The following is a 15,316-nucleotide window of genomic DNA, read 5'->3' as shown; positions in this document are numbered from 1 at the left end:
ATATTCTTTTAATTTATTAATTTGTGATACCGCTTCCAACTGTATATACAGTATTTTTTTTTTTTTTTTTTTGATATTGCAGTGTTTATATTGCTTACTTTCAGCATCCACAAAAAGATGGGAAGACATTTAAATATTACTCTTCTGCAAAGACATTTAAATATTACTCTTAAACCATCCTGTGACACTTATTGGGGAGCTGAAATAGATTTGATTAAAGTAGTGTATATACAGTTTGGACAATCTTGTAATACCCTAGAAGAATTTGTTGTATTCGTGCATCAACAAAAATAAAATGCAGACAAACTTACTATAAAACTAAATCTTATTACATTATAGATAATATTATCAAATTTATATCAACTTATTTTCACTCAAAATTCTAGCATCGTTTTTAAACAAGTTCCAAAAATATCACTGTTGCCAATCTGAATTTTACAACTATTTACAAAATAAAATTTTTAATTATTAAAATAATCATTAGCTACTTTTAAATATTTACAATTTATGTCGCAACAAATTTATTGATGCAGATAACAATAATACAGCGGTATCCAAAGCTAAAAATCTATTGATTCAATATAAGAAATGACACTTATTTTATATTTACCCTTCACACCTGAATGGTGACTTTCACTCACCATTCAAGATGGTGCATCATTTTCAATGGAAGAATTCAACTTAAAAAATTATGTATTTATTTTTCGAAGCAATACACAAGTCGTATTAAGTGAATAATTATGCATCAAATTACTTTTCCAAGCACAAAAGGTTAATAGTATGGTTTACAATATTGTCCAATCAAAAAACTATTTCAAGTAAAAACAATAGTTCTCAACTGGGCTTTTAATTTAGTCAATAAAATTAAAACTAAAATCCAAAATTTAATTCATTTATAAACCAAGCAAAAGTAATAGCACGTGATTTGAATCTTTCAGAACATTTTCCTGAAAAACGAATTCGGAAAAGAGAAAAATTATATTTCAAAACAGCACAAGATGAAATTATATAAAACCTGGTTAATGGAATTTAGGTATTATTTTTTAACTCTGTAACTGATACTGTTATTATACAGATAGAAAATAGATTTAAAAGTATTTCAGATAAATCACTCGTATAAAAACTTTAGAAAAACATGAATTAGAAAAATTTTTCAAACACTTTGCAACGTTTTATAATAACGATGTAAATGAAAACTAATCCAAATAAACTGTTTTGCTACTGGATTTGATTTTGAATGAAAAGGATGTAAAAATCACACAACACATATTGCAATACATACTAATCAATAATTATAATGATTTATTTCTGAGTTGTGTTAAAACTTTTCTTTACATTACCAGTTACTATAATAAGTACTGAATGCTCTTTCAGCAAATTAAAATTAATAAAGAATTATCTTCAGTCATGTGTAAATAAAGCTTAAATGCACTTGCTGTACAAATCATTGAAAAAAAAAACTTACAAAAAATGTAATTTTCCTGAAGTAAATTAATAGCAAAATCAAAATCACGCATTAAATAAACAGGCAATTGTAATATGTGTTTGTGTTTATAATTTTTTTTGTTTTCACTTTGTGAAAAAATTTAGGGCCTCAAATGGTTTTTTGCACTTGGGCCCCTTCATAGAGAAGGCCGGCTCTGCATGTATCGAATTGTTCAAACCATTTTAAAGCCATCCACAATTTTTTTTTATATTCATACAACTTATCTACCATTTCATCTAACCTTTTCACCTAACAAAATCAAAATTTCTAATTATTTAATGAAAACTACAGAAAACAATTTACATTAATCAACAAAGATAAAGAAATGGAAGCAAATTAACACTAACATGTTTACTCACCCATGACTATTTATCAAGAACTCTTTTCAGAAACATCTAAGAACTTTTTATAAAGCACCAAACTAAAGCATAAAATGGTATTTTACATGAAGAATCTGATGAAACATTCAAGTGTGAATCACAAGTAATATGTGTCACTAATTGGACAGATCAGTGCAAGTCATCAGTGGCACACAATACATGATAAAATACCTAAGGTGTGCATTAATAGATTCATTGAAATGAACATGGTAATATATGAATGACATTTGCTTGTGAAGATACTATATTCATAAATGGCAAATAGTAAAAATTAAGAAAACTTAGATGAAGAAATATACTTAAAATATAATTAAAATCAGTTAAAAACCAATAAGCTAGCTTTCAGAAGAAAAAAGGCAATTGATACTCACACAAGGTTGGCCATCTGGGGGATGCGGTGGATGCTATGCATCGGGGCTACAGGATTGTAGGGGCCCCCAACATGATTAAGAATTAAAATAATGTTCTGAACAATAGTAGCGGAATAGAAACAAGTGAAGAAGAAATTTAACTGGAACATCAACGAGATTGAAATATTCAAAATTTATAGTTATATTGCAGTCTAGTGCAAGGATCCAACATATTACAAGCATATGATAAATAGATTTACGATCATTCACTTCACTTACTAGGTTGGATTGCATATTGTATTTTGATAATTCTTACCATAAAATGTATAATATTGTTAGATATAATTATGTCCATGCCAAGGAAATATCCTTCTAGCTGTCAAAAAAGAAAGAAAGCAGAAAAGAAAGAAAGAAAAGCTAAATTTCAAGAAGTCACAAGTAGATCTGTTTTCTTGGCTATGAACAAATTCTGCAATGAAATTGCTTCAACTTCAGAGGTTGCAATTGGGGAAGAAAGTTGTGCACAAACTACACAATCTTGCTATAAAAATGTAGAAACTGTGAAATTCATTGAAGAACCGTATCCACATACAAATATGATTGAATCAGAAAATAACGACGAAAATGACAATAACATATGTGATCAAGTGAATATAATTGATAAATTTAGAATGTTTTATGTTAAAACCAGACCTGTGCAACACAAAGGAGTTTTTCCTAAGAATGCTGAAGATAGACCAATTTTCCACTGCATACAACTTTTAAAAAAAATGCCAAATGGCAAATTTTAATTAATTTTAAAATGCAAGACTCGATATTTTGTTTTTGTTGTATAATAGTATAATATTAATAATGTTGTATAAAGGAAATGTACAATCTACACGATTTATAGGTGGCTATAATATCTAGAAAAAACTGTCAACTGTAATTCAAGATGATCATGGGAATTTTATTTGTCACTTTAATTTGTTTATTTTTCGGAAAGAATTACTAAAATGACTAAATTTATGTTCTGGATATATAAAATACACAAAACATTGTATTACATACTAAATAATAATTATAATGAGTTATTTCTAAATGTATTGAAACTTTTTTCTGTGTTGCCAATCACCATAGCAAATGCAGAGAGCTCTTTTCAGGAAATTAAAACTAATAAAAAATTATCTTTGTGAAGCATGTGTGCGGAACACTTTCATGAAATAAACACTGAAAAAGAAATGGCAAAACATTGTGGTTTTTCTGATGTAATTAATATAAAAAAATCAAGCATTAAATAAAAATGCAATTGTATTATATGTTCATTTTTTTTTTTTACTTTACAAAAAATTTAAAGCCTCAAATAGTTTCTTGCACCCAGGCCCCTTTGTAGAAAAGGCCGGCTCTGTACTCACCAGAGTCAATGTGTTCATTTCCTGCAGCTTTGCCAAGGATTCCCCAAACTGGCCGAAGACATACCAACAATCCATCTAACCATCCATTTTTAGCTCTAGTATGGGGCAAGAAACTCATTCCCTGAGCAACAGAAGCTGCAGATGATCTAACTGTTGTAAAGGCAGCTGGACTACTAGTTGAACTAGTAATCGTTGGAGAAGTTGGAGCAACTGTAGTAACTACAGGTGTACTAGCAGAACGAGCTGGAGGATACATAATAGTTTTTTCTGGAGGAGATGCAGAGGATTTGCTCGAACTCTCATCATTAATGCATAATAAACTAAGAAAAATAAAAAAAATTACCTTGCATTAATATAAATAAGATTTTTATAACAAAATTCAGAATTCATTAAGCTTTGATTTCCTACTTATTTAAAAAAGATATTTTCATTTGAAACAGCTTTAATTTGCTAATGCACATCAACTCTGCATTGAACTGCATAAAGTTGCATGTAAACTTATATTTAAACAAATAATTACAACATATTAATACATATTGATTAGTCAAATAAATCATACATATTGATTAGTCAAATAAATCATACATATTGATTAGTCAAATAAATCATACATATTGATTAGTCAAATAAATCATACATATTGATTAGTCAAATAAATCATACATATTGATTAGTCAAATAAATCATATACTTAATGTATGCCAAGAAATAGTATAATCTAAAATTACTGAATAATCTGAACCAAAAAATCTTGCATGTGAAGATGATTAGAAAAAGAACTCAATGAATTTCTAGTTCTTTTACAACTGTAATGAAACAGAAAGATGGCATAAATATTCGCCCTTCTTTCAAATGATTATTTTAAATTCTTAAGGTCATTAATACCATATTTAAAAATAATATTTTTATTGTTAACTTTTATTACTAAATATATTTTTAGATGTCATATCATGTATGTAGTTTTAAAGTAAATTCTAGATAAAGGATATATCTAACTGTATTTCAGATATTCATGACTTAAGATAAGAAAAAGATTTAACATTTTCAAAATTCCACTAAGGATTCCAAAATGAAGTTTTTTTAAAGGCCCAAACTTATTAAGAATTTTTAAATAAGTTTGAGATACTCTTCCTTCAGTAAGATAGCAGCCCAGCATATGTATTGAAATAGAACAGAATCTAAATGGAAATAACGCAAAAAAAAAAAAAAAGGTATTTTGAAATATTTTAGTTGATTTGGAAAAAAATGAATAATTGGGCTGATTTCATCAACTGCTTCATTCACATAAAATTATTAAAACAATATATATAGAGACAAAATATTATAGAGCTTAAAGTTGAGGTAAACTATTATAATCAATTTCTTATTTTTGAAATTTAGTGATAAAGCTTATAGCATATTAAATACTGATTTTTTTTATCATACAAATCAGAGTATTAGTAACTTCAAAATAATTTACTTAGGAAATTAAAATATTGATTAACAATGTTAAATGTATATATTAAGTACTCTAAATAAATAAAACAATTATCGTTACCCAAACTACATATTATACATTCAAACCAACCTTTGTTGAAAATCTTCCCTTTCACTGCTGCTACACATAATGCCAAGAGAACTTGGTGATGTCAAACTACTTTCCATGGAGCTAGGCATTTCTGTTTTTGGAATAGTGGCAGACATGATGGCTCAGAATGTAGACAATATACCTGAAAAACAAAATTATATGAAATCTGATCCGATTTTCTAATGTAAGAATACTCTAAAAAATTACTCTATAAGAAATGTAAAACAGAAACAATAAATTTATTACACTTCAATTATATTATAAAAAATTCATCTTAAATTCCATATTTTTCACTGTTTCCCTTTCTATAAATTCAGCAATTCCACAATACGTTCGAAAAAACGATTGTTAGATTACGATACCGTTTTATATTTACATTGTAAGACCAAAAGATGAAATTCTGCATTGAATAATTAATCCAGGAAAAAAACGGCTTTCGGAATTCATATAAATATGAGCTACCAACCTGCTTTTAAATAAATCACAAAAGAAAATGCAATTTCCCTTTATGCTTATCTCGAACAAAATCTGACAACGACCGGCATTTGTTTTGCTGCAGCTGTTTTCATTCGAGACAAAACTTCCCTAGCTTTTCCCTGTAGTATCAGTTAGGGAAAATTGGAGAATGCGATCCGGGAGCGGAATGTGAATAAATTGAAAAAAGGTTTCTTTTTCTAGCAGTAGAACTGACAATATTAAAAAGAAAAAACTTTTTGAGCTGTTTTGTATCGATTACTCCTTCCATAATGACCGTGTCTCATATAACATTTATATACCTACACCACGTAATGACAATTAGATATAATTTCTTTAAGAGGTAATGTGAATGCTTTGCTGTTAGCATTTATAACGCATAATTATACCGTTCTTACTTAATAACCGTAATATGTAATGCACTTTTTAAATGAATAGTTTTTATTGATTTTTAGAATGCACAAGAAAATACTGCATTAAAACAAATAGAAATTATTTAATTATAAATAACGAAAAAAGTTACTGCTTTTAGCAGTTTACTACAGGTTTCAGTCACATTTCTTCTTTCCCCTTCAAAATACATTTTGCTGTATTAAAAAGAAATAAAATTTTTCCTGGAAAAAAAATCTGTTCCATTAATCGTTTTGATTATCTGCGAATAACATATGAACTATCCTTTAGTAATAAGTGTAAATAAATGGAAAGATTATGAAGAAGAAAAAAAACCTTTTTTTCCTGGGCATGTCATGACTCATTCGATCTCTCATTCCGAGAGTTGTGAATGAAAATTCGGGAAAATAAAAATGCGTGCCACTTATCCGGAAGATATTGCGGCGAAGTTCTCGGAAAAACTCCTCTCTGGAATCGATAACGAGAAGTTCTGAAGTTCAAGGTCACCTCGCACTCTTTCGAGGACGTTTGGTATGATTGGCAGTTGGAATTCATCGTTCTGCTTGCTGCTGCTAACAGGGAAAATAAATAGGAGGAGGGGGGATCCCTGAGAATAATTTTAAATTTGCTCATCTGATAATAAATTTAAATCGTATTTTCATTGATTAATAATTTGAATTTCTCCCGCTTACATTATTTCTAACAAACAGAAAATTTTATGTTTAAATATCTTACAAGGCATTTTCGGACCATAGTTGCGGAATATAGATTTTTGCTATATTCTAGTGTGAATCTAGTATTTTTACTGAATCTATCGTGCAGATATATATTTTGGACAACTTTTTTCCGCCCGATTGAAATTAAAATTTCAAAAAGAACTTATAGTCATAATCTCACGTATCAATTTTTAATTATTTGAATCAAAGCTTTTCCGAGTTATTCATGTGAAAATACAGATCGCCATGATCAACCTTCTTAAAAACTTGGCTCCAAATTTCTACGAATATGCACATAAGATACTAAACTAGTGTACCAAATTTTATTTATCTAAATCTTTACATTTTTCTAGTTATCATATTTAATTACGTTGAAATAAGAAGACTTCCTCAAAATGGATTTCGTTCGAAATTTGATATAAATTTACAAATTTGTTCAGATAAGTTCACGTACCAAATTTCATTCGTTTAGCTTAAAGCGATTTTGAGTTATCCTGTTCACAAACAAACGAAATTCCAAAATTAAGTTTTTCGGAATTCTGGTAAGTTTGAAACATGACGATTCGTCAAAATCTAGAGTTCGCATTTTTATTTTTTTGACGATAATGATATTTTCAATATACTTCGCATACGAGAAAGTGGTGAAGTGAAAAAGTGGTAATTTACTTTTAAGAAATTTATATAAAAATTAAAAAGATCTCAGCAATAATGCACATTTATTATTCAATATATGTACAGTTTTTTTTTTATCTTCAATATTGCTATTAGTTTGATTATTTTAAAATAGTTTGAATTACTAATCTGTGTGTAGTTATTACCAACCATGGTTAGAAATGGCTTACACTTAAATTTATTCAAACGCCTATTAGTATATTATTTTAAAAATATTTACGGCCCAGCAAAAATGTTTCCTCAAGAAAATAGCCGAGAGGAGGAAAGAAAATGTGTTCTTTCATAAATTTTTTACCGTTTAATAAACTGGTGCTTTTTCAAAACAGTATTTCCTGAGACGTCATGAAAATTTATTTGAATATCCGAAACCAAATATGTTACGCAATGACTGATTTCGGGATTTTGCAATTCTAGGCAGTGGATATTATGAAGCCTTTCTTTTCATAATTCGATCAATTTCATTTCACATTTTTAACTTAATTAGCAAGTTAACATATTTTAGATTATTTATTTTACTAATTTTGTGAAAATGTGAAGTTTTTATTTATTTACAAGGGGGTATCAATAAGTAACTTGCATAATTTTGAGTACTATAATAAAAAATGCTATGAGTAATAACATGAATCGGAAATAAAAATATTGCCAATTTGCTGTTTTACGATATAACTGCCATTTACGTTGAAACATTTATCCCAGCGCTGGATCAGTTTCAAAATCCAAGTCTCAGGTAGGAAAATCCAAGCCACTGTCGCATGACACGTTTGAGGTTGTAATCACAATAAAACTTTTGATTATCAAGAAATCTATCTCTATATGCCCAAACAGAGGAAAACCAAAAGTTTCTGTGTGCATGCTGTTTTCTGGCAAATTCTGAAAACAGTTTTTTGTCCACTTTTGTTCGAGCAAAACTGCAATGATTCCTTTTGGAACATTCGGATCGCCCACATACAGGCTGGACTTAAACTGGGGAGGGGGGGGGGGAGGCAAGTTCTCTGGCAAATATCTTACCAGTTTGTTTGCTGGTACTTTTTAAAATAATATTTTAGAAGGTAATGTGTGCATTTATTTGCAGATTTGAAACCAAAAATTCTCAAAAAGACGGGTTATAATACCTATTTTATCTCATAACATTGTCCAAAAAGAATCAGAAATTGCCTAAAGTAAAAAAAAATTTTACTTCAAAAGGTGTAATATAAATAGAGGAATTAATTTATCCATAATAATACAAGGGAGTTCTTCTAAATCCAAATGAAATTTTTTATGCACTAACACATACATAATTTTCATACATTAATATCTTGACACTTTAGATCTAATTAGAAAAATATGAAGCATTACTAAAAGATTTCATTTTTCATCTTCAGCTTATGATGTAATTTCAAATTTAATGCCAATAAAATGTGAACACTGCTATAATTGAAGTGTACTTATATGAATATTTTCGGATCTTGGATCCGACTTTAGTCCATTGTTTACTTCTACATATTTCCATAAATTGCATTGCTTGTTTCAAAATATTCATTGCAATTTGCAAATTTCGTACTTTCTCTTCACAATTCTTTCACGTTACAATTAATTAATTTGTGAAGCCCATTATAATTCTTTTATGAATTTCCACCTTTCTGACTTTCTCTTTTGTCTTGTTCCAACAATCGCAATAATTTTATTATTTTCACTAATTCATCGGCATGACAGCAACCAATTGATAGGTTTTCAAGATTTAAGTTAACATTGAACACCTTTTATACAGCTTTATGCAATGCGATCTTTTTACATCTGAAAACAAAAAAATATCAAATTATATGATATTTGAACCTCAGAATTGAATACATTCATTTGCCATTCAATCATCTGAAAGAAAATGTAATGGCATAAGATATCCACAAACACCTATGCGGTGATATCATGGAGTTAACGTTTATATAACGTAAACAGTTTATCTTCTTCGAACAAAGAATGAAAGCATTGAAAATTTTATTTTCAAAATATTTTTTTTCTGAGACACAGACAGGAATGATAAAACTCGGAAACTTTTTTTGTTTTATACGTTTTAAAGCTCTTCAATAATTCTTTTTAAACGTTAAAACATTTTCGGTAAAGTCATTTACACTAATAATCTTTTATCATCAATTATTATTCATAGTTTGCAAACAGGTGATTAATCAAAAATCAAAATGAACCTAATCAGTTTATCAGAATCGAATCCCCCCCCCTCTTGAATACCACTTTTCAAAGTTCATTATGCTGACACACCCAACCTTGTTCGATAAATCGCATCTCCAGGGGATTTAGGAACATGAAGTTTTATAGCTTGACAGTTGAGCAGAATATGCAGAATGCGAATTAATGAGAAACCTTTAAAAGGCAAAAAACGGAGCGGAAAGTAGAAAAAAGAAACACAATATAGAGATCGTGGAATTCTCCATTTTCCTTTCTATCGCATTTTCCCCTTTCCTTTTCCCTATCTATAAAGAGTCGTAATGTTATATTTTTAACGCCCCTCGAGCAATTTCTTTTGAAGAAGACTGGAGAAAATATCATTCTATTGCAGAAACCTCATGCAAATTTTTGTTAGGAAACTTTCTGATACATAATCACTTTTTAATGGCTGAAATTTTCCTTTCTTATTGTATGGAGTAAAAATGGAAATCTGAATTAAATATGGGACGAATCGATTCAAGAATATTTTAAAATATTCTGCTATTCTCATATCAGAAATAATATACAAGTACAAAATTATAGATTCTGATACATGAAAATAATACCAGATATAACAGATTCCCAATAACCAGGCATATATAAGACCACAAGATTGCCAGATTTAACAAATACGCTTATTGGGTTCACACAACAGACATCACTGGTAAAAGCATGCATCGCTGTATTTATAATTTTGTTTAAAAAACTGTGAACTTGGTATTTTCTTATTTAAAGTTCTAATGTAAATGTACAATGCAAGAACGATGTGTTCTATTAATAAGCATCTATCTTTGATTTCATAAAAAGAGTTTTTTTTTCAACTATTTTCTGTTGAATCAAAAGAACGTTACTTAACTCTTACAAATTAATATCTTGATCAGCTTTATTTAAAAAAAAATGAAATATTAGTGTATTTAGCAGAGATTTCGATGAAATCTTGAAATACTCTAATATATTTGATGGGAATGTAATATAATATATTCTCAATAATTCGGTAAACATAAGACCAGAAGACTACTGGTTTAGTAAATGTACCAGGTTAGTAGAGGTTCAGACAAAAACAAAACTCATATTAATTATTTTTAATACAGAATATATATATATATAATTGTTTAATATGTATTGATAAAAGGAAGTATTTGCGTATTGTGTGTTTCGGCACTTACACACGGTTACAGAACGCACTGCTATACCTAGAACTACTAATTCGGCACAAATTGTATTTGTATAGTGCGAATGTGCATCTAGTAGCAACGTTTTTGAAGTTTTAATTAATTAAGAATGCAGCGAAATGGAGTTTTTCGTGATAACTGTCGAAAATATTATTGCACAAAACTGATTTTTATATTATTTTAAAATTTCAAAAAAATTCTTTTTAAAATGGACAGGCAATTTTTTCCTTAAATTTTATTTATTTTGCATGATTTTCAACCATAGACTTCAAATGCAACGAATCGTTGCGACGGAATACAGATGATTTTTTTTTTATATTTCATCAAATATTTAGTCACGTGATTTTCTTCCACCATTGAAAGTTCAAGAAAAAAGATTTTGCTAATTATCACTTTACATGAAGAGTAATAGAAAGAGAAATTGTCTTGTTGCGAAGGGAACGTACAATTGTAAGCAGATCGCTTATACATTTATTTTAAAAGTCGCTATAAAACATGGGACTGGAATTCCATTTTCTCCTTTGTTAAGAAAATCATCAACACAAAGTTATGCTGAAGAGATTTGATTTAAATCAAACTTAACCAATATTTCTAGCAAACAAACTGATCACCGAAAGCGGATAGTATATAATAAATTCACGAAATTTAATATAAAATCTGAGTAATTGCTAATTGCTCATGTAGTACCAAAATCTTTTGACATTCGCATGCAGTGACTTGATTTGTTTTGTGGTGCACGTTAAATCCAAATGAAATAAAATATTTTCATGTTAGTGAAATGGGAAAATTTTGAAAGGGTACCGGTACAAGTGGTAATTTCGTCTCCTGATTATGGTTCAAAATTATGAAATTCGTTCTAAAATAATTTTCATGCCCTTTTAAAATGAATAATAAGTAAATTGTATAAATTTAGTTTATTATAAACAAAATTGATAAAACAGCTTTCATTTTAAAAATATCTCTATAAAGAAGATATCAGCTTATAGAATAGCATTGTTTCTTTTGTTAATTTCTCTTTTCATTTCAAAATGCCTAATATCTGAAATAGCAAATGATAAAAAAATGTATTAACCCACTGAATGCATAACTTTTTAAAGAATCACAATTTAGATGCATTATTTGCAAATAAGTTCAAATATTTTTCAAACAAAATGAATTGATGTAATATGTTACACGATAATAATATGATATAATAAAAATTTGTAATCATAAAAATAAACACTCTAAACTGCGAAAAACGCGGGAGGCAATAAAAAATGGACTTATATGTGGAAATCGCGGGATAAACAGCTGGAATGTTAATAATTGCAGATTATCAAATGGAATATCTCAATATTCTGATTGCTTTTTTAATAAAAAAATCTAGGAGACACAAGAATAGCGCATTTATGTAAAAGAATGCGTGTTTGCATTTATTCAAAGCCCTCCCCGAACCAGCCTACTGGGTCGAACTTAAATTTTAAGACAGATAGGATGAGAAAAGAGAGCTCAAGTTATCAATAAAAATCTTTGGATTACCATTAGAATATTTTTGTACATCAGAATTCGAAAAAAATTTAGTATTTCAAATCGCACAAGGTGGCGCTTCTTGTTATAATTTCTAAGGATCCAGGAAATTAAAACAATTGTAAAGGAGAAGAACATGAAAAAAAGGATCACTGAGTCAATGTCAATATTTTTAGTGGCACAGGGTGATAGTAAAAAATGCTAATTAAGAAAAAATTCCAATAATGATTCTTAAAAATAATCGAGCTCGGCACAATGCACTTTCCGAAATAAAAAATAAAATAAAGAGGAAACTCCAAATGGTTTATGTCTGCAACGGAAATTAGCAGTTGGCATGCCATTAATAGAAAATTTCCAATTAATATAATGAGTCGATAAATGCCAAAAATATGGCTGGCGCCTCGACTTTTTTCCCTCTTTCACGTAGCGGAAACAAATGGACAAAAATGTCTAGTAATCAATTTTTACTAAATGGCATTCACTCAAATATATATATCATATAAAAAATACTCTTTTGCGAATGGGAAAAATCCAAGAACAAGGATTTTTCTGTCTTTAACTGGAAATTAATAGATTCGTTTGTTTTTTTTAAAGATACTTTAAAGTTGCTTCAATATATATATAGTCCTGGTCCCGAAAACATTTGCGAGACTCAAGGGGACAGTGAACTTTGAAATAAGCAAAAATGGACGAAAACATGAATTTTTTTTTTAATCGTTTGATCATCAAAATATATGTTTATATTCCACTGAAAGTGTTATAGTCCACTGAAAGTGAAAATTTATAATAATATATTTCATTTAAAAAAGTTTTCTTAAGAAATTTGACGTATTTGTATTGTAATACATATACATGAAAATTTCATGACTTTAAAAGAGAATAATTCGCGAAAGTGTCTATTAGAGTCCACCGTCCCCTTAACTGCAACTGTTTTTCAGGACCAGGCTTGGTTATTTGTCAATTTCTACAATATTAGTAGCAAAAAGTGTTTTTAAAAATATCAAACAATAGTGACTAAAGAACTTTTCCATTTATTTTATATTTTCATTTGAGCGTCTTGTTTCGCTCTGATAGAATATTTTTAAAACTGAGAAAGTGCACTTTACTGAAAAAAGCATAGGAATATTTTCTTATCTTTTTGGATCAAATCGGGTTTACAAAGGCAAGAATTTTAAGTCCCTTATTATGAAAAAAGAAATTATAATCGTATTAGACTAGTTATTAAAAGTGTATATATAATGTATTGTCATGCACATATAACGAAAGAATTTTTAATCTAATGATATAACGAACAATAATTATAGAGCCTGTTTTTTCATTATTAATGATCTGACTTTTGGAATTGTACCTTTAAATCATTTCAAAACGGAAAAAAAGGAGAAACTTTGAAGAGTCATGTGACAGAAGGTAAGCGTTGAAAAAAAGAAAGGCCCTCGTCGTCATAGATACCACGGAAAACATCTGTCTCCATTGAAAGGTTGAAGGATTTTTTCACTGACTGCTTTGGCACAAAAATCAACTGCTTTTCGACAATTTTAAAATATTGATCTGTGCTTGAGCGAAAATATTTCCGCTTTCGTAGATTTCACTACAAATACACATAAAGAATATTATTCATGGCTTTAAGTAAGAGAACAAGGCTTAGCCCTGAAAACTGATATTAATGAAAAGGGTCTTAATACATAAAAATTGCAATAGCTAGAAGGAATATACGAATTTAATTGTGATGTGTTGTGAGTATTGTCATCTAAAATGAGAGAATATTTATGAAGAATAATAGAATGTAATCAGCCTCTGATCATAATACATTATTTATTGACAATAATTACAGAAAAGTCTAATTCAAAAAATCTTGAAATTAGAAATAACAATACTAAAACTTACAGATACGGAAAAAGTGTCCAAAATGAACTTAAAAAAAGTGAAGCTTAAAATATAATAAAACCGTCGATTAAATCAGTCATTACTTTTTAAAATAATAACTAAAAATTCTTGAAATATACACATAATAGTCGTTTTTAATGTTTAGTAAATATACAAACTCACAACAAAATACATATTGAAAGTTAATTTTTATAAACATCAGATATATGCATGAACTAAAGTTCAAAATAGGGTAAATATTGTAGACCCAAAAGCGTAAATATTAGAAATAGTACATGTTAACTGTAATGATTTCGTTGTACATTCTATTAAATTAAGTATAAGTAATATAATTACTTTATATTACTTAAATTTACTTATAATTTTGAATTATACCATATTCAAGATATTTTTCGAGTTAACCATATAGAAGTATTGTTTATTTTCATTTTAATGAGAAAAAATAGTGTTTGAATTATTTTGATACTTTTTACCGTTTATTAATTTAGTTTTCAGTCATTCGGTATTTAGTTTCTTGAACTAGTATTAAGAGTGATTAATTTAAATTACTGTCAATCTTTAAATTTCAGCGATATTGAGCTTAAAGAATATTGTGTTACTCTGATAAAATCTATTTAAAAATGTGCCTTCCCCCCTTTTATTTCAAGAAAATATTATCTGCTTACTTCATTTATGAAGAAAATAATCATCTTTCAACGAAAAATAAATAAATGCATTTAATTCAACACAGGCATAAATATATATATTTTTTTTTGGAAAAAAATGAAATAGCCAAACTTATAATGAATTTACCATAACAAAATATAATGACTTATAATATTAAAAATTTAATTTCTGAAAATTTAATACTTGCGGATCTAAAGTTTCAGATTTTTTTTTTTATTTTCTTATTAAACTAACTATACACACTGTTTTAGGAGAAAAAATAACATAAATTAGCAAATTGAAGAAAACAGACAGCGATTGAAGAATACTAAATATTTTTTTTTAATATGAAGCATATATAGAATATTGCATATGCAAAGTAAAATATTTTCAATAAAAAGAAACAAACACAAAAGTCATAAATGAACTAAATAAATATAATATATAATCAATAGAAAATAATGAAGAAATTATTAAAACC

General features: G+C 28.2%; 1 protein-coding gene across 2 annotated transcripts in view; it reads right to left on the bottom strand.

Moving 5' to 3' along the window:
• Positions 1-15,316, bottom strand: part of LOC129969506 (mitogen-activated protein kinase kinase kinase 12-like) — a 41,411-nt gene that overhangs the window by 25,190 nt on the left and 905 nt on the right. The window contains exons 1-3 of one of the 2 annotated variants that reach the window (XM_056084110.1): positions 5,644-5,732; positions 5,178-5,319; positions 3,611-3,930 (exon numbers count right to left, since the gene is read on the bottom strand). In XM_056084110.1, the coding sequence (XP_055940085.1) occupies positions 3,611-3,930; positions 5,178-5,293 (436 nt within the window). In that variant the 5' untranslated portion in view covers positions 5,294-5,319; positions 5,644-5,732. Of the gene's footprint in view, positions 1-3,610; positions 3,931-5,177; positions 5,320-5,643; positions 5,733-15,316 lie in introns of those variants that run through there. The other variant, XM_056084109.1, reaches the window with a different exon arrangement.

The sequence above is a fragment of the Argiope bruennichi genome, chromosome 5 (genome assembly GCF_947563725.1).
Source record: "Argiope bruennichi chromosome 5, qqArgBrue1.1, whole genome shotgun sequence".
Taxonomy (NCBI): Eukaryota; Metazoa; Arthropoda; class Arachnida; order Araneae; family Araneidae; genus Argiope; species Argiope bruennichi.
Note: the sequence above shows the minus strand (reverse complement) of the source record. Positions and strands in the feature narration are given on the sequence as shown.